Consider the following 27917-nt stretch of genomic DNA (forward strand, 5'->3'; position numbering starts at 1 on the left):
GCAACCTGCAGCCCCCATCAAATCAATTCAATCTTTTAAAAACTACAGCCACCACTACTACATCAAGCACCCCCTGGGAAGAATTGCACAGCACCTCCCAGCATGGGAATCTATAACATCAGACCGCTGGGTTCTCGATATAGTGCAATAGGGTTATCAGCTTCAATTTACAGCAAAACCCATTCTCCCTCACCTTCAGATTCGATCAACACAGAACAATCACCCTCAGCTCGGGGAGGAGGTAACCACACTTCTGCAATAAAGGGAATCCAGGTTCTTCCACTGACAGCCCGAAACACAGGCTTTTATTCCCCATATTTCCTCATTCCCAAGAAATCTGGTGGCCTCCGTCCAATTCTGGATCTCCGAGACTTGAACAAGTATCTAGTCAAAGAGAAATTCAAAATGGTGTCCCAAAATCCATTCTACCCCTCCTACAACCCAACGATTGGATGTGCTCAATAGACTTGAAGGATGCCTATACACATATTCCCATCCATCCGTCCTCATGGCACTACCTCTGCTTTCAATACAATCATCAACTGTACCAGTACAAAGTTCTTCCCTTTGGCCTCTCGGCAGCGCCCAAAGTTTTCACCAAGTGTATGATAGTGGTAGCACACTTACATCAAAAAGGAATGACAATCTTTCCATATTTGGATGATTGGCTCATAGTAGCTTCGAGCCCAGACAAGTTACTAGAGCTGCCTAAACAGCTTTGGACTGATAATCAATTATCACAAATCGAACTTGAACCCAATTCAAATTCTACAATTCATTTTCCTATGTCGTTGGTGCCCACATGTACCACGACAGCCGGCTCCTCCCCAGCACTGTGTAAAATCCTATCTAGGTGACGCGTGAGGTCTGCCACCTTCGCACCAGGTAGGCATGTTACCAGGCGATCCTCACGCCCACCAGCCACCCAGCTATCTACATTCCTAATAATCGAATCACCAACTATGACGGCCGACCTAACCCTTCCCTCCTGGGCAGTAGGCCTTGGGGAGATATCCTCAGTGCGAAAGGATAATGCATCACCTGGAGAGCAGGTCCTTGCTATAGGATCCTTTCCTGCTACACCTGGTTGGTGCTCTCCCATCATGAGACCTTCTTCCTCCAAGGCAGCACCAGGGCTGCCAGTCTGAAGTTGGGACTTGACTACTATGTCCCTGAAGGTCTCATCTATATACCTCTCTGTCTGCCTCAGCTCCTCCAGGTCTGCCACTCTAGCCTCCAGAGATCGGACTCCTTCTCTGAGAGCCAGGAGCTCTTTGCATCGCATGCACATGTACAACTTCTCACCCGTGGGTAAAAATCATACATGTGACACTCGATGCAAAAGACTGGGAAGCCCCCCTCTTGCTGCTGGACTGCTGCCTTCATCTCAATTTTGATCAGTTCCTAGTTAAGGTTTAGGTTGCTATGGGAGTAGGAATGTGTCTAACTTCCTTTAAATGTATTAGTGAATTCACTATGTGTCTGGTAGTGGCCTACCGGGGTCTGATCGAATTCTCAATAAAGTTTTTGTTGATGCTTTTTTTTTTTTTTTGTGAAAGTGGCACCTGCCTATAAATTAAGGGATGAGCGAGGGGTGAGAAATACAAACAGTCTAACTTCAGTTGGTCAGCCTGAGTGACTCACTGCTCCCTTGATTAACAAATGTTGGTCCCTATTCAAACCCAATCACACTACCTCAACACCTTTCCAAGGTGAGTAACTGAGCTGAATTATTCAACTTTTTTACTTTGGTATACACTGCTCCTAGCTTATTTCTAGCTTCTGGCTACTTTTTGGGGGGTTTTTTTTGTGGGTTTTCTTTTTTTTTCAATACAAGCACTCAGTTAGTATTAAATACAAACACTCAACTCTTTAAAAGTCTGGAGAACACTCAGTTCTGCAGACTTTTTAAAAATAAACACACTACCTACTGCTACCTTATTGACTGACTAAAAATACAAACAGTCTAACTTGTTTATTCACTGCCTTTCTGACTATTAAAGGCACAAACACACTAAATAATATCCCCAAATAGTTAACTTTGCCCCAATACTTTTAAAAAAGACAATGTCCCAAGCAAAAACTTACTGATTCCTTTCAGCCACCAGTAAGGTGATCCTCTCCTCTCAGTGTTCCCAACGACATAGGAAAATGTGGGAGGGAGGTTCTGGAAGCCAAATTTAGGCTCTTAAGTAGAAAACTTAAATCCAGAACCTCCAGGGAGGCATTCTCTGAAATGCTCCCTGTTCCACGTGCAGGTCACCAGAGGCAGACAGAGCTCCGGAGTCTCAATGTGTGGATGAGACGATGGTGCAAGGAAGAGGGATTCAGTTTTGTTAGGAACTGGGGAACCTTTTGGGGAAGGGGGAGTCTCTTCCGAAGGGATGTGCTCCACCTTAACCAGGGTGGAACGAGACTGCTGGCGCTATCCTTTAAAAAGGAGATAGAGCAGCTTATAAACTAGAACACAGGAGAAAGCAGACAGTCACTCAGCAGTGCATGGTTCGGAGAGAGGTATTTTCAAAGGATACTAATGATGCATTAGAATTAGGGCATCCCAACAGTGAGGTTCCAATAATAAGAAAAATAGTCCAAGTGCCTGTAACTAAAAACTCACCTGAGCTAAAAAAATTCTAACGTATCCCTATCAATTAAAAATCAGAATGAAAATACAAGCAAAAAACAAACTTTGAAATGTTTGTATGCTAATGCCAGAAGTCTAAGAAGTAAGATGGAAGAATTAGAATGTATAGCAGTGAATGATGACAGACTTAATTGGCATCTCAGAGACATGGTGGAAGGAGGACAACCAATGGGACAGTACTATACCAGGGTACAAATTATATCGCAATGGCAGAGAGGAGCACCCAGGAGGCGATGTGGCATACAGTCCAACAGGATAAACATCCTGCACGTGACTAAATGCACAATTGAATCTTTATGGGTAGAAATCCCTTGTGTGTCAGGGAAGACTATAGTGATAGGAGTATACTACCGTCCACCTGGTCAAGATCGTGAGACTGACAGTGACAATCTAAGAGAAATTAGGGAAGCTAACCAAATTGGTAGTGCGGTAATAATGGGAGTCTTCAATTACCCAAAACGCTGGTGCAGGATCAATGTTAAATCACCATTTAGTGGTGTACTTTAATAGATTCCAAAATCACAAAGTGAGAATGTTTATATCGGCAACTCCATAGCTTCAAAATCAACCATGTAAAAGAGGTCCCCCGACACGGACCCGTGTTTCGCCAGGCTGCGTCGGGGGGGACCAAGGGTACAGTCAAATCTAAATGTAAAAACAAGTCTATATTAGAATGGTGATAATAGTGGCTACATAATAACAACCGTAACAGACATGTACATACCTAGACGGGACACAATGCACTTGATTACCATCTTGTCTGAGCTGGTCCCTCCTGCTGAACCTTTCTTCCTGGTCACATTAGACGTGGTGTCCCTATATTCCAATATCCCACAGCACGAGGCCCTTCAGGTGATCTTTAATACCCTGGAAAAACGGCCACGCCCCCATCGTATTTCCACTCAATTTCTAGCTAGGTTATCTGAACTGGCCCTGACCAATAATTTTTTTCAGTTTCAGAATTTATTTTTTCAACAGATAAAAGGGACAGCCATGGGGGCCACCATGGCCCCCAGTTTGGCTTGTCTGTTCATGGACCAGTTTGAATGTCAGCACATTTACCCTTCCGAGTGGTTTTCTTTTATTTACATGTGGCGTCGATACATAGACGACGTCTTAGTTATCTGGAGGGGCACCGACGTCCAGTTCTTTTGCTTTCTGGACTGGTTAAACTCTTTAAGTTCGCACATTCAGTTTAATTTTAGTATACATCCTAGGTCCATTGCATTTTTGGATATCATGATCACAGCAGAGGCGCAGGGTTTTGTAACTACACTGTACCGCAAGGACACTGATCGTAATACACTTTTACAATATCAGAGCTGTCATCCGCGACCCCTGCGGGACAACATCCCGACGGGACAGTTTTTACGGCTCCGCCGCTTGTGCTCCACCCGTCCTGAATATTTGACACAAGCCCAAATTATGTTTAGTCGCTTCTTGGAGCGCGGCTATCCATACAGGGTGATCAAGAGAGCCTACAAAAGGGCTCTGTACGCCAACCGTGATTGGTTATTCAGCCCAGGGGCCAGCTCTAAAGATGAGTCTAACAACTGTATACTTCCTTTCTCGATTATGGGGAGCGCTATTGCGTCCATGATGAGACGACATTGGTCTGCTTTAGCACTGACAGAACTTTTACACAGTTCCCTGCGCTTCACATATAAGCGTGGGAGGAACTTAAGGGATAGACTAGTGCATTCCTTCTCATATGACGCACTACCCGAAAGACCGGGGGTACATGGCCCATGTGGGCATTGCACTATGTGCAGACATACTGAACAAATGGTCGGGTTTACGCATCCCACTACTGGGCAACTGTTTAAACTACGTTCTACTTCTGACTGTCTCACCAAAGGCGTGGTATATATTGTTAAATGTCCTTGTCCTCTACTCTATGTAGGTAAAACAACACGGATGTTAAAAACCCGCATGATTGAACATTGTTCGAACATCCGCCTACATAGAGTAGATGAACCCCTGGTTTCCCATTGGATCGATTGCGGCCACTCTATTTCTGATCTCAGCTTCACGGTTATTGAGGTGGTTTCACGCCCAGCTCGGGGTGGTGACTTCTCAGTGTTCCTCGGGCGCCGTGAGCAGAAGTGGATTTTTACACTAAATACAGTGGTTCCTCAAGGTCTGAACAAGGAAATTGAATGGAACCTGTTTTACTAGGTTGTCATGGGGACATTAACGGGACGGATCCGCTGACACCTGTTACCTTTTACAGCTCTCGCGTGAGTTGCTGCGTTCGCGCCGTTTTCTATGTTTAAATAGCTGACACCTGTGAGAGCCTGCGCGCTCCGGGTATCTGTTTAAAGGTATGTACATGTCTGTTACGGTTGTTATTATGTAGCCACTATTATCACCATTCTAATATAGACTTGTTTTTACATTTAGATTTGACTGTACCCTTGGTCCCCCCCGACGCAGCCTGGCGAAACACGGGTCCGTGTCGGGGGACCTCTTTTACATGGTTGATTTTGAAGCTATGGAGTTGCCGATATAAACATTCTCACTTTGTGATTTTGGAATCTATTAAAGTACACCACTAAATGGTGATTTAACATTGATCCTGCACCAGCGTTTTGGGTAATTGAAGACTCCCATTATTACCGCACTACCAATTTGGTTAGCTTCCCTAATTTCTCTTAGATTGTCACTGTCAGTCTCACGATCTTGACCAGGTGGACGGTAGTATACTCCTATCACTATAGTCTTCCCTGACACACAAGGGATTTCTACCCATAAAGATTCAATTGTGCATTTAGTCACGTGCAGGATGTTTATCCTGTTGGACTGTATGCCACATCGCCTCCTGGGTGCTCCTCTCTGCCATTGCGATATAATTTGTACCCTGGTATAGTACTGTCCCATTGGTTGTCCTCCTTCCACCATGTCTCTGAGATGCCAATTAAGTCTGTCATCATTCACTGCTATACATTCTAATTCTCCCATCTTACTTCTTAGACTTCTGGCATTAGCATACAAACATTTCAAAGTTTGTTTTTTGCTTGTATTTTCATTCTGATTTTTAATTGATAGGGATACGTTAGAATTTTTTTAGCTCAGGTGAGTTTTTAGTTACAGGCACTTGGACTATTTTTCTTATTATTGGAACCTCACTGTTGGGATGCCCTAATTCTAATGCATCATTAGTATCCTTTGAAAATACCTCTCTCCGAACCATGCACTGCTGAGTGACTGTCTGCTTTCTCCTGTGTTCTAGTTTATAAGCTGCTCTATCTCCTTTTTAAAGGATAGCGCCAGCAGTCTCGTTCCACCCTGGTTAAGGTGGAGCACATCCCTTCGGAAGAGACTCCCCCTTCCCCAAAAGGTTCCCCAGTTCCTAACAAAACTGAATCCCTCTTCCTTGCACCATCGTCTCATCCACACATTGAGACTCCGGAGCTCTGTCTGCCTCTGGTGACCTGCACGTGGAACAGGGAGCATTTCAGAGAATGCCTCCCTGGAGGTTCTGGATTTAAGTTTTCTACTTAAGAGCCTAAATTTGGCTTCCAGAACCTCCCTCCCACATTTTCCTATGTCGTTGGGAACACTGAGAGGAGAGGATCACCTTGCTGGTGGCTGAAAGGAATCAGTAAGTTTTTGCTTGGGACATTGTCTTTTTTAAAAGTATTGGGGCAAAGTTAACTATTTGGGGATATTATTTAGTGTGTTTGTGTGTTTGTGCCTTTAATAGTCAGAAAGGCAGTGAATAAACAAGTTAGACTGTTTGTATTTTTAGTCAGTCAATAAGGTAGCAGTAGGTAGTGTGTTTATTTTTAAAAAGTCTGCAGAACTGAGTGTTCTCCAGACTTTTAAAGAGTTGAGTGTTTGTATTTAATACTAACTGAGTGCTTGTATTGAAAAAAAAAGAAAACCCACAAAAAAAACCCCCCAAAAAGTAGCCAGAAGCTAGAAATAAGCTAGGAGCAGTGTATACCAAAGTAAAAAAGTTGAATAATTCAGCTCAGTTACTCACCTTGGAAAGGTGTTGAGGTAGTGTGATTGGGTTTGAATAGGGACCAACATTTGTTAATCAAGGGAGCAGTGAGTCACTCAGGCTGACCAACTGAAGTTAGACTGTTTGTATTTCTCACCCCTCGCTCATCCCTTAATTTATAGGCAGGTGCCACTTTCACAAAAAAAAAAAAAAAGCATCAACAAAAACTTTATTGAGAATTCGATCAGACCCCGGTAGGCCACTACCAGACACATAGTGAATTCACTAATACATTTAAAGGAAGTTAGACACATTCCTACTCCCATAGCAACCTAAACCTTAACTAGGAACTGATCAAAATTGAGATGAAGGCAGCAGTCCAGCAGCAAGAGGGGGGCTTCCCAGTCTTTTGCATCGAGTGTCACATGTATGATTTTTACCCACGGGTGAGAAGTTGTACATGTGCATGCGATGCAAAGAGCTCCTGGCTCTCAGAGAAGGAGTCCGATCTCTGGAGGCTAGAGTGGCAGACCTGGAGGAGCTGAGGCAGACAGAGAGGTATATAGATGAGACCTTCAGGGACATAGTAGTCAAGTCCCAACTTCAGACTGGCAGCCCTGGTGCTGCCTTGGAGGAAGAAGGTCTCATGATGGGAGAGCACCAACCAGGTGTAGCAGGAAAGGATCCTATAGCAAGGACCTGCTCTCCAGGTGATGCATTATCCTTTCGCACTGAGGATATCTCCCCAAGGCCTACTGCCCAGGAGGGAAGGGTTAGGTCGGCCGTCATAGTTGGTGATTCGATTATTAGGAATGTAGATAGCTGGGTGGCTGGTGGGCGTGAGGATCGCCTGGTAACATGCCTACCTGGTGCGAAGGTGGCGGACCTCACGCGTCACCTAGATAGGATTTTACACAGTTTGTTTTTTGTTTGTATGCTAATGCCAGAAGTCTAAGAAGTAAGATGGGAGAATTAGAATGTATAGCAGTAAATGATGACATAGACTTAATTGGCATCTCAGAGACATGGTGGAAAGAGGATAACCAATGGGACACTGCTATACCGGGGTACAAATTATATCGCAATGACAGAGAGGAGCACTCGGGAGGAGGTGTGGCACTTTATGTCCAGGATGGCATAGAGTCCAACAGGATAAACATCCTGCATGAGACTAAATACAAAATTGAATCTTTATGGGTAGAAATCCCTTGTGTGTCGGGGAAGACTATAGTGATAGGGGTATACTACCGTCCACCTGGTCAAGATGGTGAGACGGACAGTGAAATGCTAAGAGAAATTAGGGAAGCTAACCAAATTGGTAGTGCAGTAATAATGGGAGACTTCAATTACTCCAATATATATCATCAGGTCACGCTAGAGAGATAACGTTCCTGGATGGAATAAATGATAGCTTTATGGAGCAATTGGTTCAGGAACAGACGAGAGAGGGTGCATTTTTAGATCTAATTCTCAGTGGAGCACAGGACTTGGTGAGAGAGGTAACGGTGGTGGGGCCGCTTGGCAACAGTGATCATAATATGATCAAATTTGATTTAATGACTGGAAAAGGAACAGTATGCAAATCCAAAGCTCTTGTGCTAAACTTTCAAAAGGGAAACTTTGATAAAATGAGAAAAATTGTTAGAAAAAAACTGAAAGGAGCAACTACAAAAGTAAAAAATGTCCAAGAGGCATGGTCATTGTTAAAAAATACCATTCTAGAAGCACAGTCCAGATGTATTCCACACATTAAGAAAGGTGGAAAGAAGGCAAAACGATTACCGGCATGGTTAAAAGGGGAGGTGAAAGAAGCTATTTTAGCCAAAAGATCTTCATTCAAAAATTGGAAGAAGGATCCAACTGAAGAGAATAGGGTAAAGCATAAACATTGGCAAGTTAAATGTAAGACATTGATAAGACAGGCTAAGAGAGAATTTGAAAAGAAGTTGGCTGTAGAGGCAAAAACTCACAGTAAAAACTTTTTTAAATATATTCGAAGCAGAAAGCCTGTGAGGGAGTCGTTAAAGGGGCACTTAGAGAAGATAAGGCCATCGCGGAAAGATTAAATTATTTCTTTGCTTCGGTGTTTACTGAAGAGGATGTTGGGGAGGTACCCGTAATGGAGAAGGTTTTCATGGGCAATGATTCAGATGGACTGAATCAAATCACGGTGAACCTAGAAGATGTGGTAGGCCTGATTGACAAACCGAAGAGTAGTAAATCACCTGGACCGGATGGTATACACCCCAGAGTTCTGAAGGAACTAAAAAATGAAATTTCAGACCTATTAGTAAAAATTTGTAACTTATCATTAAAATCATCCATTGTACCTGAAGACTGGAGGATAGCAAATGTAACCCCAATATTTAAAAAGGGCTCCAGGGGAGATCCGGGAAACTACAGACCGGTTAGCCTGACTTCAGTGCCAGGAAAAATAGTGGAAAGTGTTCTAAACATCAAAATCACAGAACATATAGAAAGACCTGGTTTAATGGAACAAAGTCAGCATGGCTTTACTCAGGGCAAGTCTTGCCTCACAAATCTGCTTCACTTTTTTGAAGGAGTTAATAAACATGTGGATAAAGGTGAACTGGTAGATATAGTATACTTGGATTTTCAGAAGGCGTTTGACAAAGTTCCTCATGAGAGGCTTCTAGGAAAAGTAAAAAGTCATGGGATAGGTGGCGATGTCCTTTTGTGGATTACAAACTGGCTAAAAGACGGGAAACAGAGTAGGATTAAATGGGCAATTTTCTCAGTGGAAGGGAGTGGACAGTGGAGTGCCTCAGGGATCTGTATTGGGACCCTTACTTTTAAATATATTTATAAATGATCTGGAAAGAAATACGACGAGTGAGATAATCAAATTTGCAGATGACACAAAATTGTTCAGAGTAGTTAAATCACAAGCAGATTGTGATAAATTGCAGGAAGACCTTGTGAGACTGGAAAATTGGGTATTCAAATGGCAGATGAAATTTAATGTGGATAAGTGCAAGGTGATGCATATAGGGAAAAATAACCCATGCTATAATTACATAATGTTGGGTTCCATATTAGGTGCTACAACCCAAGAAAGAGATCTAGGTGTCAAAGTGGATAACACTTTGAAATCGTCGGTACAGTGTGCTGCGGCAGTCAAAAAAGCAAACAGAATGTTGGGAATTATTAGAAAGGGAATGGTGAATAAAACGGAAAATGTCATAATGCCTCTGTATCGCTCCATGGTGAGACCGCACCTTGAATACTGTTTACAATTCTGGTCGCCGCATCTCAAAAAAGATATAATTGCGATGGAGAAGGTACAGAGAAGGGCTACCAAAATGATAAGGGGAATGGAACAGCTCCCCTATGAGGAAAGACTAAAGAGGTTAAGACTTTTCAGCTTGGAGAAGAGACGACTGAGGGGGGATATGATAGAGGTGTTTAAAATCATGAGAGGTCTAGAACGGGTAGATGTGAATCGGTTATTTACTCTTTCGGATAGTAGAAAGACTAGGGGGCACTCCATGAAGTTAGCATGGGGCACATTTAAAACTAATCGGAGAAAGTTCTTTTTTACTCAATGCACAACTAAACTCTGGAATTTGTTGCCAGAGGATGTGGTTAGTGCAGTTAGTATAGCTGTGTTTAAAAAAGGATTGGATAAGTTCTTAGAGGAGACGTCCATTACCTGCTATTAAGTTCACTTAGGGGTAGATTTTCACAAAGCGCGCCTTAGCGTACTTTTGTTGGCGCATCAGGCGCCAACAAAAGTACGCTGGATTTCAGTAGATACGCGCGTAGCCGCTAAAATCCTGGATCGGCGCGCGCAAGGCTGTCGATTTCTTGTAGCCAGCGCGCCGTTCCCTCCAAGGCAGCTCCGAAATCGGAGCGGCCTCGGAGGGAACTTGCTTTCGCCCTCCCCTCACCTTCCCCTCCCTTCTTCTATCTAACCCACCGCCCCCTTACCTTTGTCGAGGGATTTACGCCTCCCGGAGGGAGAAGTAAATCCCCGCGCGCCATCGGGCCTCTAGCGCGCCGAGACGGGACCTGGGGGCGGTTCCGGAGGGCGCGGCCACGGCCCCGGACCGCCCCGGGCCGAAACCACGCCCCCGGGCCCGCCCCCGAAATGCCGCGTCCCCCCCGAAAATGTCGCGCCGATCGGCCCCGCCCCCGACACGCTCCCCTCGAAAAACCCCGGGACGTATGCGAGTCCCGGGGCTCTGCGCGCGCCGGTAGGCCTATGGAACATAGGCGCACCGGCGCGCAAGGCCCTGCTCGCGTAAATCCGCCCGGATTTACGCGAGCAGGGCTTTTAAAATCCGCCCCCCAGAGAATAGCCACTGCCATTAGCATTGCAATGGTAACATGGAATAGACTTAGTTTTTGGGTACTTGCCAGGTTCTTATGGCCTGGATTGGCCACTGTTGGAAACAGGATGCTGGGCTTAATGGACCCTTGGTCTGACCCAGTATGGCATTTTCTTATGTTCTTATGTTGGTGCCCACATGTACCACCACAGCTGGCTCCTCCCCAGCACTGCCTGGATACTACACGCAACAGAGCATCCTACCGGAGAACAGGAGACACAAGATGTGTTGACTCCTGCGAATTCTCATCCCCACGCACAAACCTACAGCAAGACAGGTATTGACAGTCTTGGGTCATATGGCAGCGGCCATCTTCAGTCCCCAACACCAGACTACACATGCGTCGTCTACAATGGGGCTTGAAACGTCAGTGGAAACATTACTCACAACCATTGACGAAGCGCCTACTACTCACCTCAGAGATGACAATGGACATCAATTGGTGGCTCAAGGAATCCACACTATCCAAGGGTGCGTTGTTCAACCCCCCTCCTCACAATGCAGTACTTACCACGGATGCATCTCGCAGGGGCTGGGGAGCTCATTTGGACTTTCTAGAAACACAAGGCCTGTGGTCTCCCCAGGAACAAATCTTACAAATAAACCTATTAGAACTCAGAGCAATTCGAAACGCTCTCCAAGCGTTTCAGTCTCAACTGCAGGGATGCAGAGTGATGGTATACATGGACAACCAGGTGGCAATGTTTTATATCAACAAGCAAGGAGGGTCTGGTTCGTGGTCCCTATGCCAGGAAGCCCTACTAATCTTCCAACTGGCACATCAGCATTCCATTCATCTTCAAGCAACTTACCTGCTGGGAATAGCCAATACCAGGGCAGACCGACTGAGTCGTGTGTTTTATCCTCACGAGTGGTCTCTCAATCCCCACATAGCTCAAGAAATATTTCTGCAATGGGGGATTCCAACAATAGATCTCTTTGCAACGGAACTGAACACCCAGGTTCCTAGTTTCTGCTCACTTTGGCCCACTCCCAACAGAGTGGCACAAGATGCATTCTTAATTCCTTGGAAAGAGAGCCTAATGTATGCCTTTCCGCCCATACCGCTCATCACAAGGACTATTCAAAAATGAATGGCAGACGAGGCGTAACTGTGTCTCATAGCACCCGCTTGGCCCAGACAACCATGGTACAGTTACCTCCTACGCCTCTCCATCGCATTCCCGATTCGACTACCAAGTCAACCAGATCTGTTGATTCAACAACAAGGCACACTTCTTCATCGACTTCACGCCTCCCTTCACTTGACAGCGTGGAGATTGAGCAGTTCCTATTAGAAGAACAAGGCATATCCACAACAGCCCAACAGGTCTTGATAGAGTCTAGAAAGCAATCAACTAGGTGCAATTACAGTTTCAAATGGAAATGTTATTCCGACTGGTGCGCATCTAATGGAATCTCCCAGTTAGATTGTTCTCCGGAACTGCTCGTAGATTACCTTTATACATTATATACATCTGGCCTGGCGACTTCCTCGATAAGGGTTCACCTTAGTGCAATAGCTGCATATCATAGACCATGTTACAATCAATCTATCTCTACTCACCCCTTGGTATCTCGTTTCATCAAGGGCCTCTTACATCTTCGTCCACCAATCGCTAAACCACCAGTTCCGTGGAATCTAAACATAGTATTGGAACAACTGATGCTGCCACCATTCGAACCCATGAATTCTGCACATATAAAATACTTAACTTGGAAAGTAGTATTCTTAGTGGCAGTGGCAGTCGCATCCGCACGACAGGTCAGTGAGTTACAAGCATTAGTTCACTACGCTCCATATCTTCAATTTTACCACCATAAAGCAGTTCTTCGAACTCACCCAAGCTTTCTTCCAAAGGTTGTGTCGCAATTCCACTTGAATCAAATGATAGAATTACCAACGTTCTTTCCCAAGCCTCATTCTAACGAAAGAGAGCGGATGCTCCACACGCTGGACTGCAAAAGTGCGTTAGTGTGCTACAAGGAGAGAACGCGCTCTGATTCCAGTTCTTCTCAAATTTTTGTCTCTTCAACCCAAATACACCAGGACTTCTGGTAACCAAACATACCATTTCTAGCTGAATAACACAATGTATCCAATTTTGCTATGAAAAGAGAAACCTACCCCTAAAATCTTTTCCAAATGCTCACCAAGTTAGAGCCATGGCAACCTCCATAGCACACCTCCGACATGTTCAACCAGTAGACATCTGCAAAGCGGCTACTTGAACATCTCTTCACATATTCACATCGCATTATTGCCTAGATCAACAGGTAATGGCGGATGCAAAGATAGGACGGGCTCTACTACAGTCTCTTTCAACATAAAAAAAAAAAAAGGTCGACTACCACTGCTATATGATCACGCAACAGTGAAGACACATATCAAATTGCGTGATCGGGAGCTTGGGACTCCCATGACAGCATGACTAATTCAGCCCTGCTATCAACGGGAAAAAGCAAGTTTGCTTACCGTAAACGGTGTTTTCTTCGATAGCAGGATGAATTAGCCATGCTGACCCTGCCTCTTCCCTGTTAGTTGACCATTTTTTCTACTGCTACACCTATGCTTAATTACAGATTGAGGAGAATCTGTTACTTTCCTGCGCGGGAACACACGCGCAGCCGCAGAGGACAAAAAAACTCTAACCTCTGCTCAGGAAGCTCTGCCTCCTGGGCCCTGATGGACAGTTCCCATGACAGCATGGCTAATTCATTCTGCTATCTACGGAAACACCGTTTATGGTAAGCAAACTTGCTTTTCTCAGGTCTTTTTTCTCATCGTTCCATCGCCATGTTCCTCTCGATGCCTTTTCATAGCTTCTCCTAGTCAGGATTTTCAGTGATTCAGGTAGGTTTCCTTTTGCGGTTGATTCTCCTGTAGCGGCGGTGCATCAACGCCCCGCTGCCCATAAACGCCCCACCGCCATTGTCTTCCATTACTGTCCCTTTTGTTTTATCTGTCATGGTCACTTCTGATTTTCGGCAATGGCCCTGGTGCCCGACGACCATGTTCATTATGGATCTCCATCAGATGTGTCCTCTGCCTAAGGGCATCACATGTCATCCGGGGTTTCCACTTATGCACCCAGATGACCCAAAGGGACATTGATTTTGACACAACAAGATGAAGCAACTCTTCAGGTCGAAAAAGTCAGCTATTGCCATTGAAGGACCAAGGAGCTGCACCGATGTATACCAAGCCATCGACATCAGCGGGACTGTCTGTTCTATCGATATTTCCAGCATACAGGGGTGCCGGAGACCGACCATTGAAGTTGAAGAAGCATCGACACCAGTCCCCGTCAATGAAGGGTGCCGGGCACAGGGACGCACTGGCTTTCGCTGTGATGCCCCTGAAGCAACCCTGCGGCCAGGAACACCAATCCTCCATCGGTGCCGAAGTCAGCTACGGTCTCCACGGTTCTGATGCCAGTCACTGATCCACCTCAAGGGTCCGAGGAAGATCTGGCTACCCCTCCTTCCTCCCAGTCGGTCTTGGCATCAGCAACATTCAAGGAGGAGCTGAAGCATCGAGTCCAGCTAGTGGTGGACTGGGCGCTGCAGGGTTTCGGTCATGTGGGACCTGTCCTCATATCACTTTTGGAGAAGCTGAACATGCTCATTGGTGCATTACCGACTCAGTTGGCATTAGTTCCCAGGACAACATCAGTGCTCAGCTGAGGCCTCCCCCTACCGCTTTGGTGGTCATCGCCAGTTCCTCCTCCAAGGAAGCTCCATGGAGACCGGCGGAGATGCCAAGGCCTTCCACTCCCCCCAATCCAGTTCTACCAGTACCTGCACCTAGGGACACATTCCCTGTCACCTTCAGTGAGTATGAGGAACCCTATGATCCCTAGGGGGATGACGTTTTTGAGTCCTCCCTTCAGACCCTTCCCCTCCAGAGATGCGAAGAAAGTCTCCACCTGAGGACTTGACCTTTGCAGGGCTTGTGAGGGTGATGTCAGAAGTCATCCCTTTTCAGTTATTGACAGAGGAGGATGCCAGGCACAAAATGCTTGAGATCCTCCAGTTCACAAGATCCTTAAGTTGCTGCTAAGAATAAGGGAACACCTCCTTAAAGTGCCTCCTGACAATAAGAAGGCAGATGGGGGTTTACCTCCTCCAGAAGGCTGCTGGATTCAATAAGCATCAACTGCCCCCACCAGTCGATGGTCGAATCTGCCCTCAAGAGAGCCAAGTGCTCTCTGTCTCATTCCTTGTTGCCCCCAGGGAAGGACCATAGAGCGATAGATGCTTCAAGGCGCCATGTTTATTGCCTGCATTGCTGCCTACCAGCTCTACATGAGCCAGTACTCGTGTGACATCTGGAAGCAGGTGCAGGAGGTGGCTGAGCAGCTGCCTCAACAGCAGCAAGACACCCTGGTGTCACTGGTGCATAAGGGCCTGGAGTGCAGAAAACACGAGGTCCGTGCAACCTACTTTGTTTCTGAGATGGAATCGAGAGACTCTGCAATGGGAATTGGTGCCCACAGAATGGTATGGCTGTGGGCTTAGGATCTTTGACCAGAGGTACAGGAATGATTCACTGACGTACCGTGTACTGGAGAGAATATCTTTGGAGATAGGTAAAGGATTCTGTAGCCCAACTTTGGGCCCACCGTGAAACCCTCCAACAACTCTCTACCAGCACTCCAAACCCGTCATCCTCATCCAGGAGGCTGGCAAAACTGGGGCCAAGGAAGTCTTTCTTTCGCCAAAAGAAGTACTATCCTCCGCCTGCTTGTTCCCGCGGCCGACCCAGGCAGCAGAAAGCCCCCAAGCCCCAGCCGGTTCCTCTGTCAACTCCAGGGACAAGGTTTTGACTGGGTCGTAGGAAGCGTAGACCAGTTGCTCGTACCCGGCACGATAGACCCTTCAGTCAGGGGAAGGCTGCAGTTCTTTACGAACAGGTGGGTTTATGCCATCGCCTGTCAGGGGTACCAATTGAACTTATTTGGTGTCATGCCAAATTGCCTTCCATGCCCATTTTGGTGGCCAGTAGTGCATCAGGAGGTACTATTAGCAGAACTCTCCTCCCTTTTAACGGCCAGAGCGGTTGAGCCCATACCACCAGGGCAAAGAAGGTGGGGATTCTATTCCAGGTGCCTCCTGATTCCAAAAAGAACAGGAGGACTCTGTCCCATCCTAGACCTAAAGGCCTTGAACAAGATTCTAAAAACTGAAAAGTTCAAGATGGTTTTCCTGGACACCTTAAGAACATAAGAAATTGCCATGCTGGGTCAGACCAAGGGTCCATCAAGCCCAGCATCCTGTTTCCAACAGAGGCCAAACCAGGCCACAAAAACTTGGCAATTACCCAAACACTAAGAAGATCCCATGCCACTGATGCAATTAATAGCTGTGGCTATTCCCTAAGTAAATTTGATTAATAGCTGTTAATGAACTTCTTCTCCAAGAACTTATCCAAACCTTTTTTGATTCCCCTCTTGCAAAAAAGGGACTGGCTATGCTCTCTCGACCTAAAGGATGCATACACCCATAACGAGATCTTCCCTGCTCACGGGAAGTATCTCCGATTTGTGGTGGGAAAACAGCACTTCCAGTCTCAGGTGTTGCCGTTTGGGCTTACATCAGCCCCATGGGTCTTCACAAAATGCCTAGCCATGAGGGTGGTGTACCTCCACAGGTTGGGAGTGCATGTTTTCCTGTATCTGGATGATTAACTGGTCAAGAGCACGTCTCAGGCGGGCAGTCAAGTCTATGCGCTTGACCAACTGGGTGTTGGAGTCATTAGGGTTCGTTCTCAACTACCCAAAGTCCCATCTCAGTCCTTCACTTCAATTGGACTTCATAGGAGACCTGTAGACATGGCTCAGGCCAAGGCCTTCATGTCTCGCCGGAGGGTCGTCACCTTGACAATCATCATGGCACAGATCCAATAGAGCCTGGCACATGTTGAGGTTGTTGGGCCATATGGCTGCAACTGTCCATGTCACTCTCTTGGCACATTTACACATGCGCAGAGTCCAATGGACTCTGATATCGCAGTGGCACCAGACCACTCAGAGCCTCTAGGATTGCATCCGAGTCACTTTGTCTCACTGGGACTCATTGTCCTGATGGTGGGTACTTTCAAATTGGGAACAGGGGATCTCATTTTGAAGTCCCCTTACCCAAATTGTCCTAACCACAGATACATCCACCCTGGGCTGGGGAGCTCATGTAGATAGGCTCAGCACTCAGGGTCTCTGGTCTGCCCAGGAACGCTCTTGTCAAATCAACTACCTCGAGCTTTGGGTGATCAGGTATATGCTATGAGCTTTCAGAGATCGACTTTCCAACAAAGTTGTCCTGATCCACACTGACAACTAAGTAGCCATGTGGTATGTCATCAAGTAGGGAGGCACAGATCTGGTCATGGGCTCTGTCTCATGGGATGGTGCTCAGGACCATGTATCTTGCTGGGACAGAGAACATGGTAGCAGACAGGCTGAGTGAAGCCTTTAGACCCCACATCTCTGGACCAGGGAATAGCAAATCGGATATTCTGCCTCTGGGAGAACCCGGACATAGATCTGTTTGCGTCCTTCTGCAATAGGAAGGTGTCTCGGTTCTGCTTCTTGTATAGGTCAAACTGCAAACCAGCCTCAGATGCCCTTGCCTGTCATTGGGGCAAGGGTCTTCTGTATGCATATCCTCCGATTCCCTTAATGGCGAAGACTCTCTTGAAGCTTCGTGAGGACAGAGGGACTATAATCCTCATAACCCCTAATTGACTGAGACAGGTCTGGTTTCCATCCGGAGACCAATCGGTATGGGGACTTCCCCAGATCTCATCACACAAAACCAAAGCAGGCTGCAGTATCCCAACCTCCAGGTCTTGTTGCTCACAGCCTGGGTGTTGAGAGGTTAATCCTGCAGCCGTTTGATCTTTCAGAGGAAGTGTCTCTGGTCCTGGTGGCTTCCAGAAAGCTTTCCACTAGAAAGTCCTATGGACTGAAGTAGAGAAGCAGAAGGCCCTAGTTCTGTTTTCCTGCCCCACACAAAAATTACACCTTTGGGAAGCTGGCTTAAAGACCAACTCCGTTAGAGTTCTTCTCAGTGCAATTGGCGCATACCACCAAGGTGTAGATGGTATGCCCATCTCTTTACAGCCTATAGTTGTACGTTTATGCAAGCCCTGCTGCAATTGAAACCTTCCCTAAGGTCTCCTGCTGTGTCTTGGGTCCTCAACGTGGTGTTAGCTGAGCTGATTAAAATTCCTTTTGAGCCGCTGCGCACCTGTGACATGAAGTATCTGACTTGGAAGGTCACATTTTTGGTGGCAGTCACTTCAAGTCGCAGGGTCAGCGAGCTCCAGGCCTTGGTGACTTATCCACCTTATACTAAGTTTTATCATGACAGGATGATCCTGCCTAAGGTGGTGATGGAATTCCATCTTAACCAGTTAATCGTCCTGCTAATATTCTTACCCATGCCCCATTTGCACCAAGGCGAAGCACTGCACAGTTTGGCCTGCAAGCGAGCCTTGTACTCTGGAGTGGCAGAAGCCTATAGAGTGTCCACCCAACTTTTTATTTCTTTTGACAAGAATAGGTTTGATGTTGGCGTTGCCATTGCCAATCAGACACTATCCATTTGGCTAGCAGTTTGCATCTCTTTTTGTTATTTATTTATTTATTATATTTATATACTGTCATTCTGTGACAGAATGATAAGTTTACAGGAAAAATGATAAAGTATCAAAATCAATAAAATTACGTTAAAAATAAGAGAACATAGAAAACTTTAGCATAACAATAATAAAACAATGTAGTACATTTCCTAAGTAAAAGAGAAAAGGAAACAAGGAAAAAAGGCTTCAATTATTCATAATTTTCCAATTCTATCTTAACTTCTTAACATTAACCTAATTCCAGTAACTCGCCTAGTTTGTTAAATCAGTGCTCTCATATGCCTGTTTAAACAGTCAGGTTTTCAAGTTTTTCTTAACCCGAAAAGTCTTTTTGCAACCTAAGTTCACGGGGCAAAGAGTTCCACAGTTTGGGTCTAGCAATCGATATAGCTTTGTCCCTCACCTTGCTTAAATGTGCAGTTCATACCAAAGGAATACTTAAGACCCTTATTTTAGATATACTTGTTATAATGTAAACCGGAGTGATAAGTAATTCTGTTACCTGAACTTCGGTATAAAAAAAGTTGTAAATAAATAAATAGATCTCAAATTTCGTTGAGGGGTGTAAAGGTTTAGAGAGGTGTTCAGCCATTCTGTTTTTCATTATTGATGGATTTATGTAATAGGCACAGGACTTTGAAGTAAATTCTAAAATTTACAGGTAATCAATGTAGAGCCATCAGAGTTGGGGTGATGTGATCAAATTTTCTGCTGCCTATCATGGCCTTGGCTGTAGCATTTTGTAATAACTGTATTGGTCTTATTGTGCTTGTAGACAAACCAAATAAGAGAACATTACAGTAATCCAGATTGGAAAATATCATTGTTTGAAGTTATGCCTAGGCGCAGTGCATCTTGGAAGTCATGTCAAGTTTTATTCTGTCAGAGCCATGGCAGCATTGGTGGCCCATTTAAGAGCAGTTCCCATGGAGATCTGCAAGGCTGTGACAAATTCTCTCCACACATTCACATCTCATTACTTTCTGGATAGGGATGGACGATGTGACAGTAGGTTCGGACAGTCTGTCCTTCAGAACCTGTTTGAGGTGTAGAACCTAATTCTCCCGCCTAGGGCCTGTTGTTTGGGTTCAGGCTGCCTCCCCATCTGTTACCACAGCACCTGTGTTGTGCCCGTTGGCACCTGGTTAGGTGTCTGTTGGATCCCTTTTGTGTTGGGGAGCAGCTTGTAGCTAGGGATTCTCCCATGTGTGAGGACTACCATCTTGTTTGTCCGCAGAGAAAGCAGAGTTGCTTATCTGTAACAGTTGTTCTCCGAGGACAGCAGGATATTAGTCCTCATGAAACCAACCTGCCAATCCGTGGAGTTGGGTTCTCCTATTTTTATTTTAATTATAATTCTATGCCTCAAGACTGGAGAGGGACCCCATGTGGTTGCATTATATAGGGTATGCTGGGTATGCTTAGTGTGCCTAGTCAAAGTTCTAGAAACTTTAACATAAGTTTTCTGTATTGGGTTCCATCTGATAATATCACCCATATGTGAGGACTAACATCCTGTTGTTCTTGGAGAATACCTGTCACAGGTAAGCAACTCTGTTTTCCCTGCCCATGCTGGACAGGGATAGAGATGAGCATGATTGTCTTTTGCATGCCTTGGATGTCAGGTGCCAACTGATGTGGTACTTGAAGATTACTAAATCTTTCAGGAAGTCTGATCATCTGTTTGTGCTCTATGATGGAGGTAAACAGGATGAACTGGAGATGCGGGCAACTATTACCCGTTGGGTTAAAGAAGTCATCAAACCGCCAATGTCATTTACCTTGACAGATTAGGGTAGATTAGGGTGGGTGGAGCTTCAGTTGTCTTCTGTCAAGATTTGCTGAGCAGCGACATGGCCCTCCTTACACACTTTCTCCAAGCATTAACACTTGGGCATGTGGGCTGAGGAGGATGCAGCCTTTGTGCGTGCAGTTTGGATGGAACTATGGGATGCCTCCTGCCCTGTTGGGAGTAGTTTTGGTACATCCCACTGGTGTGGATTGGCCTGCTGAATGCAAAGGAAAGAGAAATTACTACTTATCTGATAACTTCCTTTTCTCTAAGGAAGGCAGGCCTTTCCACAAACCGTCCTGGGCTGCCTGCCTACTTTTAGTTCGTCCTTTAAGTCAGGTGACGAAGAGTGTTATTTCTGTAACTTTGTTTGCTGGACTGGTAAGTGCCATAACCAGCCCCTACAGTTAGTGCATGTTAATTCTTATAACTGAGCTCAGTGTTCCCAGTTGGAATCATAAGTGGTTGTCTATTAATAGTCATGTTCAAGTGTAATCAGTTTGTCCACAGTATGGCTTTTTTAGAGAGGCAGGGATGTATGACAGTGAAGTCCACGGGTCTGTTTTACTTTTGTCTCTATCTGCTAGTAAGAGTGCATAACCCACTGGTGTGGACTGGCATGCCTTCCTTAGAGGAAAGGAAATTATCATGTAAGTAGTAATTTTTCCTTTTTTAATTTATGTTCTATACTTTTATGAATGTCTAATTGTAAACTGCTTAGTAAAGTTGATGAGTGGTCTAGAAATGTTTTAAATAAATAAATATTTCCTGGCGTGTAGCCAGATGGACTCAGAACAAATGGGATAGTATCCGCGTGCTAGCAGTTGGAGACTGATCTGACGTCAGCACGGGGGTGTATATTTCCCCACAGGAAGCGTAGCTATTCAGTAATTTCCGTCTCCAAAGCAGTTTGGAGTGCCTGCACGCTAGTTGAGCGTGCTTTCCAAGACTACTTTAATTTTTCTCTTTTTTCTTCTCATTCTAGATTCTACTTTGCTTTTTCTCGTCTATTCGACTTAGAGCCCCGCGCTGCTGCGGTAGATACCCAAGGGTTCCTCCCCCAGTGAGCTCCCGGGGTGATTGCCGTGCTCCCCCGACGGTGAAAGTCCTCGGTCCTGCCGAAGCGCGGCAGTGACACAGCCCCCGGACGCAGTTCGGGTGAGGCATACGAGGCCCTCTGTCCTGGCGTGGACGAGGTAGCGGGTGCATATCCTCAATTGCGGTGGTGAGGTGATCCCTTCCCCCGCAGCCGGAGACCGCCTGTGTTCCAGCCGGGAAGCGCAGAAGCTGGTAAGGAGTACATCTCTTCCTATGGGTCTCCGAAGCGCAGAGGATCGGCGGCGTGGCACGCCATGGAGGACGCCATTGTGGGGCCTTGCTCAGGTACTCCGCGCCCGTAATAGACGCGGCTTTCTTCCTCCTTGGCTTTGTTTCGGTGTATTGCTGAGCGCCTATTGAATGCCACTGACCGTATATTGCTTATTGCTGAAAGCTTATTGAATGCACATTGAGCGCATATTGCTGGCCGCCTATTGCTGAAAGCTTATTGAATGCACATGACCGCTTATTGATGAAAGCCTATTGAATGCAAATTGAGCATATATATTGATGCCCGCTTCTTGCTGAAAGCCTATTGAATGCAAATTGAGCGTATATTGCTGACCGCTTATTGCTGAAAGCCTATTGAATGCAAATTGAGCGCATATTGCTGACCGCTTATTACTGAAAGCTTATTGAATGCCAATTGAGAGCATATTGCTGACCGCTTATTGCTGAAAGCTTATTGAATGCACATTGAGAGCATATTGCTGACCGCTTATTACTGAAAGCTTATTGCATGCACATTGAGCGCATATTGCTGACCGCTTATTACTGAATGCCTATTGAATGCAAATTGAGCGTATATGACTAACTGCTTCTTGCTGAACGCCTATTGAAGGCCATTGAGTGTATATTGCTAACTGCATATTGCTGTGTGCTTATTGCATGCCATTGCGCTGGTTTCTTGGCCGCCTATTGCGGTGCACACGTTGAGCGCCGGTTGTATTCCGCACCTATTGCTGCTGCTTATTGTTGCCGTGCGCCTGCTGTATTAAGCGCCTATTGCTGCCGCATATTATTATTGAGCGCCTGTTGTATTAAGCGCCTATTGCTGCCGCATATTATTATTGAGTGCCTGTTGTATTAAGCGCCTATTGCTGCCGCATATTATTATTTAGCGCCTATTGTTCAATGGATCAGAACACTGCAGAGTCTTCAGCGACGGCGCCGCCTGCTTCAGGCATTACAGCCCTTGGCCTCTGCTCTGCATGCCACCTTAGGGCCACGTGCATTGTTGAGCCAGATTCTCTGTGTGCCCAATGTGAGGGGGCCGTGCGACCCTCGGGCCAGGACCAGTCTCAACCACGATTTGTGGACAGTTCCCCAGGGGCTACCCCGGAGTTAGGGGGCAGTCTCGACCAATCAGGAATCCCGGGGGAGCTTGTACCCCGGCGATTAGAGGCTGCTTCAATTTCCTGGGTGGATCTCTTTAAGGGAATTCATGCTTTTGTACAGATGCAAACGGCTGCCCATCCAGGCCCTGCGGTTCCTGCTGTTCCTGCGCCTGCGGCGGCTGCTGCAGTAGCAGCTCCTGCGGATCCGGTTCCTGGACCATCACGACCTTATCGCAAGCGGGACTTCCCACCGATGGATAGTCCAGATCAGTCAGACCAGGAGGTCTCACAGGACGAGTCCGAACTCCCGGACGAGGGGGACCTCCCTCCAGGGACTGAGCCATATAGAACCATGAGGCGGTTCTTCCCTAAGGAGGATCTCTCCGACCTGGTGTCTCAGTGTCTGGCAGAATTGGATATTACAGGTCCCAGCGCTTCGGTACCCTCTGCGCAGAACCCCCTGCTGGAAGGTCTTCGTCCTACGGCCCGCCATTTTCCATTCTTACAGGCGGCGAAACAACTGATCGATTTAGAATGGGCGGCACCAGCGGCTGCCTTCAAAGGGGGTCGGGCTCTGAAGAGCATGTACCCATTGGCACCGGCTATCCAGGACCTGCTGGCGTGCCCTCAGGTGGACGCCTTGATTAGCGCTGTGGTCAAGCGCACTACCATTCCGGTTGAAGGGGGGAAGGCCCTCAGGGAGCCGCATGACCGGCGACTGGACGCCATTCTGCGTCAGGCCTTTGAGGTGGCAGCTTTATCTTTACAGATCGCCACCTGCTGCACGGTGGTGACGCGTGCCTGTTTGTCACAGGTTAGAAACAACGCTCCGGCGGCAGACGTGGAATCCGCTCTTTCGTTCCTTACAGATGCGGCATCTGCCCTGGTCCGGACAACAGCTAAAGGGATTTCATCCTCCGTAGCCGCCAGGAGGCAGCTCTGGATCCGAGATGGTCGGCTGATGCGCCTTCTAAGACACGCCTCACCAGATTGCCCTTCAAGGGCTCTTTTCTATTTGGCAGCGACCTTGATAAACTGGCCAGTGCATGGGGCGCCTCTCCAGTGCCCAGATTGCTGGAAGATCGGTTCAGAAGGGGCCAGCGCGCCTTTCCAAGGCCCTCTAGGGGCAGGAGTTCCCAGCGTTTCGTTCCTTACAGGGGTCGCTACCAGGCACCACGTCCCCCGGCCAGGAATCAGTCCTTTCGGACCAAGCAGCGCAAGAGGGGAACGGGCCCGGGCTCGGGTCCCGGCCGCGCCTCCCAATGAGAATCCGCCGATTCATCTGGGGGACGGAGCCATAAGGGGCAGGTTGACCCTCTTCTACCCCAGATGGGTCGAGATTACATCGGACCAGTGGGTTCTCGCCGTTATCCGGGAGGGATATTATCTGGACTTTCATCATCTCCCTCCGGACAAGTTTGTGGAATCTTCATGTCCCATACACAAGAAGGCAGCATTGGAAGCTACCCTGGCGAGGCTCCTGTCCTTGAAAGCCATCATCCCAGTACCTGCCTGGGAAGTGAATTCTGGACATTATTCCATTTATTTCATGGTACCCAAGAAAGGGGGTACCTTTCGGCCTGTCCTGGACCTCAAGTCGGTCAATCAATACTTACGGGTCCCGAGGTTTCACATGGAAACTCTACGCTCCGTCAAGGCCGCAGTACAGCCAGGAGAATTCCTCACGGCATTAGACCTGTCAGAGGCATACCTGCATATCCCGATCCATCCGGATCATCAGCGCTACCTATGCTTCAAGGTTCTAGGCCGCCACTTCCAGTTTCGGGCTCTGCCCTTCGGGTTGGCAACATCGCCACGGACATTCACCAAGGTGGTAGTAGTGGTAGCGGCGGCACTCAGGCGGGAAGGAATTCTGGTCCATCCCTACCTAGATGGCTGGCTGATCAGGGCGGAGTCACGAGAGGAGAGCCTTCGGACCACAGACAGAGTGATAGCCCTTCTGGAAAGCCTGGGCTGGGTAATCAACCTCAGCAAGAGCTGCCTACAGCCTTCCCAGTCACTGGAATACCTGGGAGTACAGTTCAACACCCGGGCAGACACAGTCAATCTCACAACCAAGAGAAAGTTGAAACTTCAGCAGTATATCCAGTATTTGATGGGAGCCAGTCGGCCCACAGCCTGGGATTATCTGCAGGTTCTTGGTCTCATGGCATCCACCCTGGAAGTGGTACCTTGGGCGAGGGCCCATATGAGACCTCTACAACACGCCCTGCTCTCTCGCTGGAGCCCCCATCTACGGAACTACTCCACGCACCTACCTCTACCAGCCAGAGTGCGGACCCAGTTACGGTGGTGGTTGCAGTCCAACCACATGAGCCGGGGGTCGAAGATGTCCTCTCCCATGTGGATCTTGCTCACCACAGATGCCAGCCTGAGCGGCTGGGGAGCACACTGCGAAGAACTCACCGCACAAGGGCGGTGGAACAGAGAAGAGTCAGCATGGAACATCAACCGTCTAGAGGCCCGGGCAGTCCGATTGGCATGCCTTCGATTTGCTCACAGACTGAAGAACAGAGCAGTCAGAGTGATGTCCGACATCGCCGCCACGGTGGCATACATCAACCGTCAGGGCGGAACCAGAAGCTGACAGGTATCTTGGGAGATCGCCCCTCTGATGACTTGGGCAGAGGTGAATCTTCAGGACTTCTTCGCCGTCCACATTGCCGGGAAGGACAATATCACGGCAGACTTCCTCAGCAGAGAAAGCCTAAATCCGGGAGAGTGGCAGCTCTCACCACGGCCTTCCAGATGATTGTGGATCATTGGGGGATTCCAGACATGGATTTACTGGCGGACAAGTCCAACGCTCAAGTACCCAGATACTTCAGCCGCAAGCGCGACCCGTGCTCACACAGAATCGATGCCCTGGTTCAGCCATGGCCTCCAGGGACCCTACTGTATGCCTTTCCTCCGTGGCCTCTGCTAGGCGCTGTCATCCGCAAGATTCAGAGACACCGGGGCCTAGTTCTTCTAGTGGCGCCAGACTGGCCAAGAAGACCCTGGTACGCGGACATGAGAAGACTACTGGCAGGGGAGCCCCTTCCCCTGCCTCCTCTCCGGGACCTTCTACATCAAGGTCCCATTCTTCACGAGGATCCGGCTCAATTCTCTCTTACGGTATGGCTCTTGAGAGGCTCGCAAGTTTTCCACATCCCTCACATACATCCGGATCTGGAGAGTATTTGAAGCATGGTGCGACACTCACGGCACCAATCCACATGCAACCACAATCCCTATTGTGTTGGATTTCCTGCAGGATGGACTTCAGAAGGGTCTCTCCCTCAGCTCCATCAAGGTTCAGGTGGCTGCGCTGTCTTGCTATGGTCCCAGGAGGGATGGCAAGACCATCGCGAAGCACCCGGATGTTTCTCGCTTCCTGCAGGGAGTCAAGCATATTCGTCCGCCACTGAAGTGGCCTGTGCCTTTGTGGAACCTCAACCTTGTTTTGGATTTCCTCGCGGGATCCACCTTCAGACCACTTCGGGGCCTGTCTCTTCGTTCTCTAACCTTGAAGATGGTGTTCTTGCTGGCTGTATGTTCAGCCCGCCGCATCTCAGAGCTACAAGCATTGTCCTGCCGTGATCCATTTCTCAGAATCACTCCGGAGGCTATCCATCTTCGTACGGTTCCCTCCTTTCTACCTAAAGTGGTTTCACAGTTTCATCTTAATCAAACCATATCCTTGCCTACCACGGCGGGTCTGAAGAAATCTGAAGAAGGGCGTTTATTACGCCATCTCGACATTGGCAGATTGCTGCCCAGATATTTGGAACTTACACAAGACCTACGAAAGACGGACCATCTGTTCGTTCTGTACAGCGGGAAGAAGCTAGGTGAAGCGGCTTCGCGGCCCACCATCGCCCGCTGGATTAAAGAAGTTGTCAGAGCAGCGTACGTAGAGGCTGGGAAGTCTCCGCCTCTACAAGTCAAGGCTCATTCTACCAGAGCACAAGCAGCATCTTGGGCAGAATCCAGGATGCTATCGCCTGCGGAAATCTGTAAAGCGGCGACGTGGTCCTCCCTCCATACCTTCTCCAGGTTCTATCGTCTGGATGTCCAGGCCAGGGAGGACTTGGCATTTGCGAGGGCGGTACTACATGGGCCTCAGGCAGCCTCCCGCCCAGGCTGGGAGTAAAGCTTTTGTACATCCCATTTGTTCTGAGTCCATCTGGCTACATGCCAGGAAATGTTGGGATTACTACCTGATAATCCCCTTTTCCTTAGTGTAGACAGATGGACTCAGCATCCTGCCCAGCTGCCTGCGTACATGGGTATCACCGATTCAAGGTAAGCCATGTCATCTGTTTCCATAAGAGAGTACACTCTACCAGGTGTCCACGCCTTCCGGTTGGGAATGCTGGTGGTCTCCAGCTACTATCAATCGGTCAGGGGAATCCTGTTTCACTTTTTAACTGAGCGTCAGTTCACACATCTATAACAGCTTTTGCAAGGAAGATTACTGAATAGCTACGCTTCCTGTGGGGATATATACACCCCCGTGCTGACGTCAGATCCGTCTCCAACTGCTAGCACGCGGATACTATCCCATTTGTTCTGAGTCCATCTGTCTACACTAAGGGAAAGGGGATTATCAGGTAGTAATCCCAACATTGTGGACATAGTAATACCGTTCTGGACTTGGGGAGTGCTGCTCTGTTTGGGAGGATTGCTTGTGTTGATAGGCAGATTTAGTGATGATGCTGGGAGTGAGAGCTGACTTAGAGCTTAAGGTGGGAAGTCTGTGCATGGTAATGGATTCTGTGATGCTGCTGAGGACAAACTTGGCAGTGCTGCTCTGGGTGAGAGGTTTGCATGTGGTGATGATGGACTCTGATAGCACTGAGTGTTGGGTGGGCATTGGGTAATCTTGATGCTGTCATGGGCAGCAGGTTGAGGTGACAATTGGTTGTGTGCTTCTTGCTTTGCAGATGGTGATGGAGATAGAGCTGGTCAAAGAGGAACTGTTTCGAGCCATCATGCAAAAAAGCAGGTAATGTGGTATTCAATCAGCTGCTGTTTGGGAAGTTTGCCAATTGTTTGTTTATGGTGGGAAATTGTGCACTCTGATTCTGCTGATCGTGT

General features: G+C 47.4%; 1 protein-coding gene across 2 annotated transcripts in view; it reads left to right on the plus strand.

Moving 5' to 3' along the window:
* TERF2 (telomeric repeat binding factor 2) overlaps positions 1-27917 on the plus strand; it is a 240998-nt gene that overhangs the window by 201393 nt on the left and 11688 nt on the right. Inside the window, exons 9-10 of one of the 2 annotated variants that reach the window (XM_029608308.1) lie at positions 20967-21029; positions 27764-27825. In XM_029608308.1, coding sequence (XP_029464168.1) covers positions 20967-21029; positions 27764-27825 — 125 coding nt within the window. The remainder of the gene's footprint in view (positions 1-20966; positions 21030-27763; positions 27826-27917) is intronic. The other variant, XM_029608309.1, reaches the window with a different exon arrangement.

The sequence above is a fragment of the Rhinatrema bivittatum genome, chromosome 7 (assembly GCF_901001135.1).
Source record: "Rhinatrema bivittatum chromosome 7, aRhiBiv1.1, whole genome shotgun sequence".
Taxonomy (NCBI): domain Eukaryota; kingdom Metazoa; phylum Chordata; class Amphibia; order Gymnophiona; family Rhinatrematidae; genus Rhinatrema; species Rhinatrema bivittatum.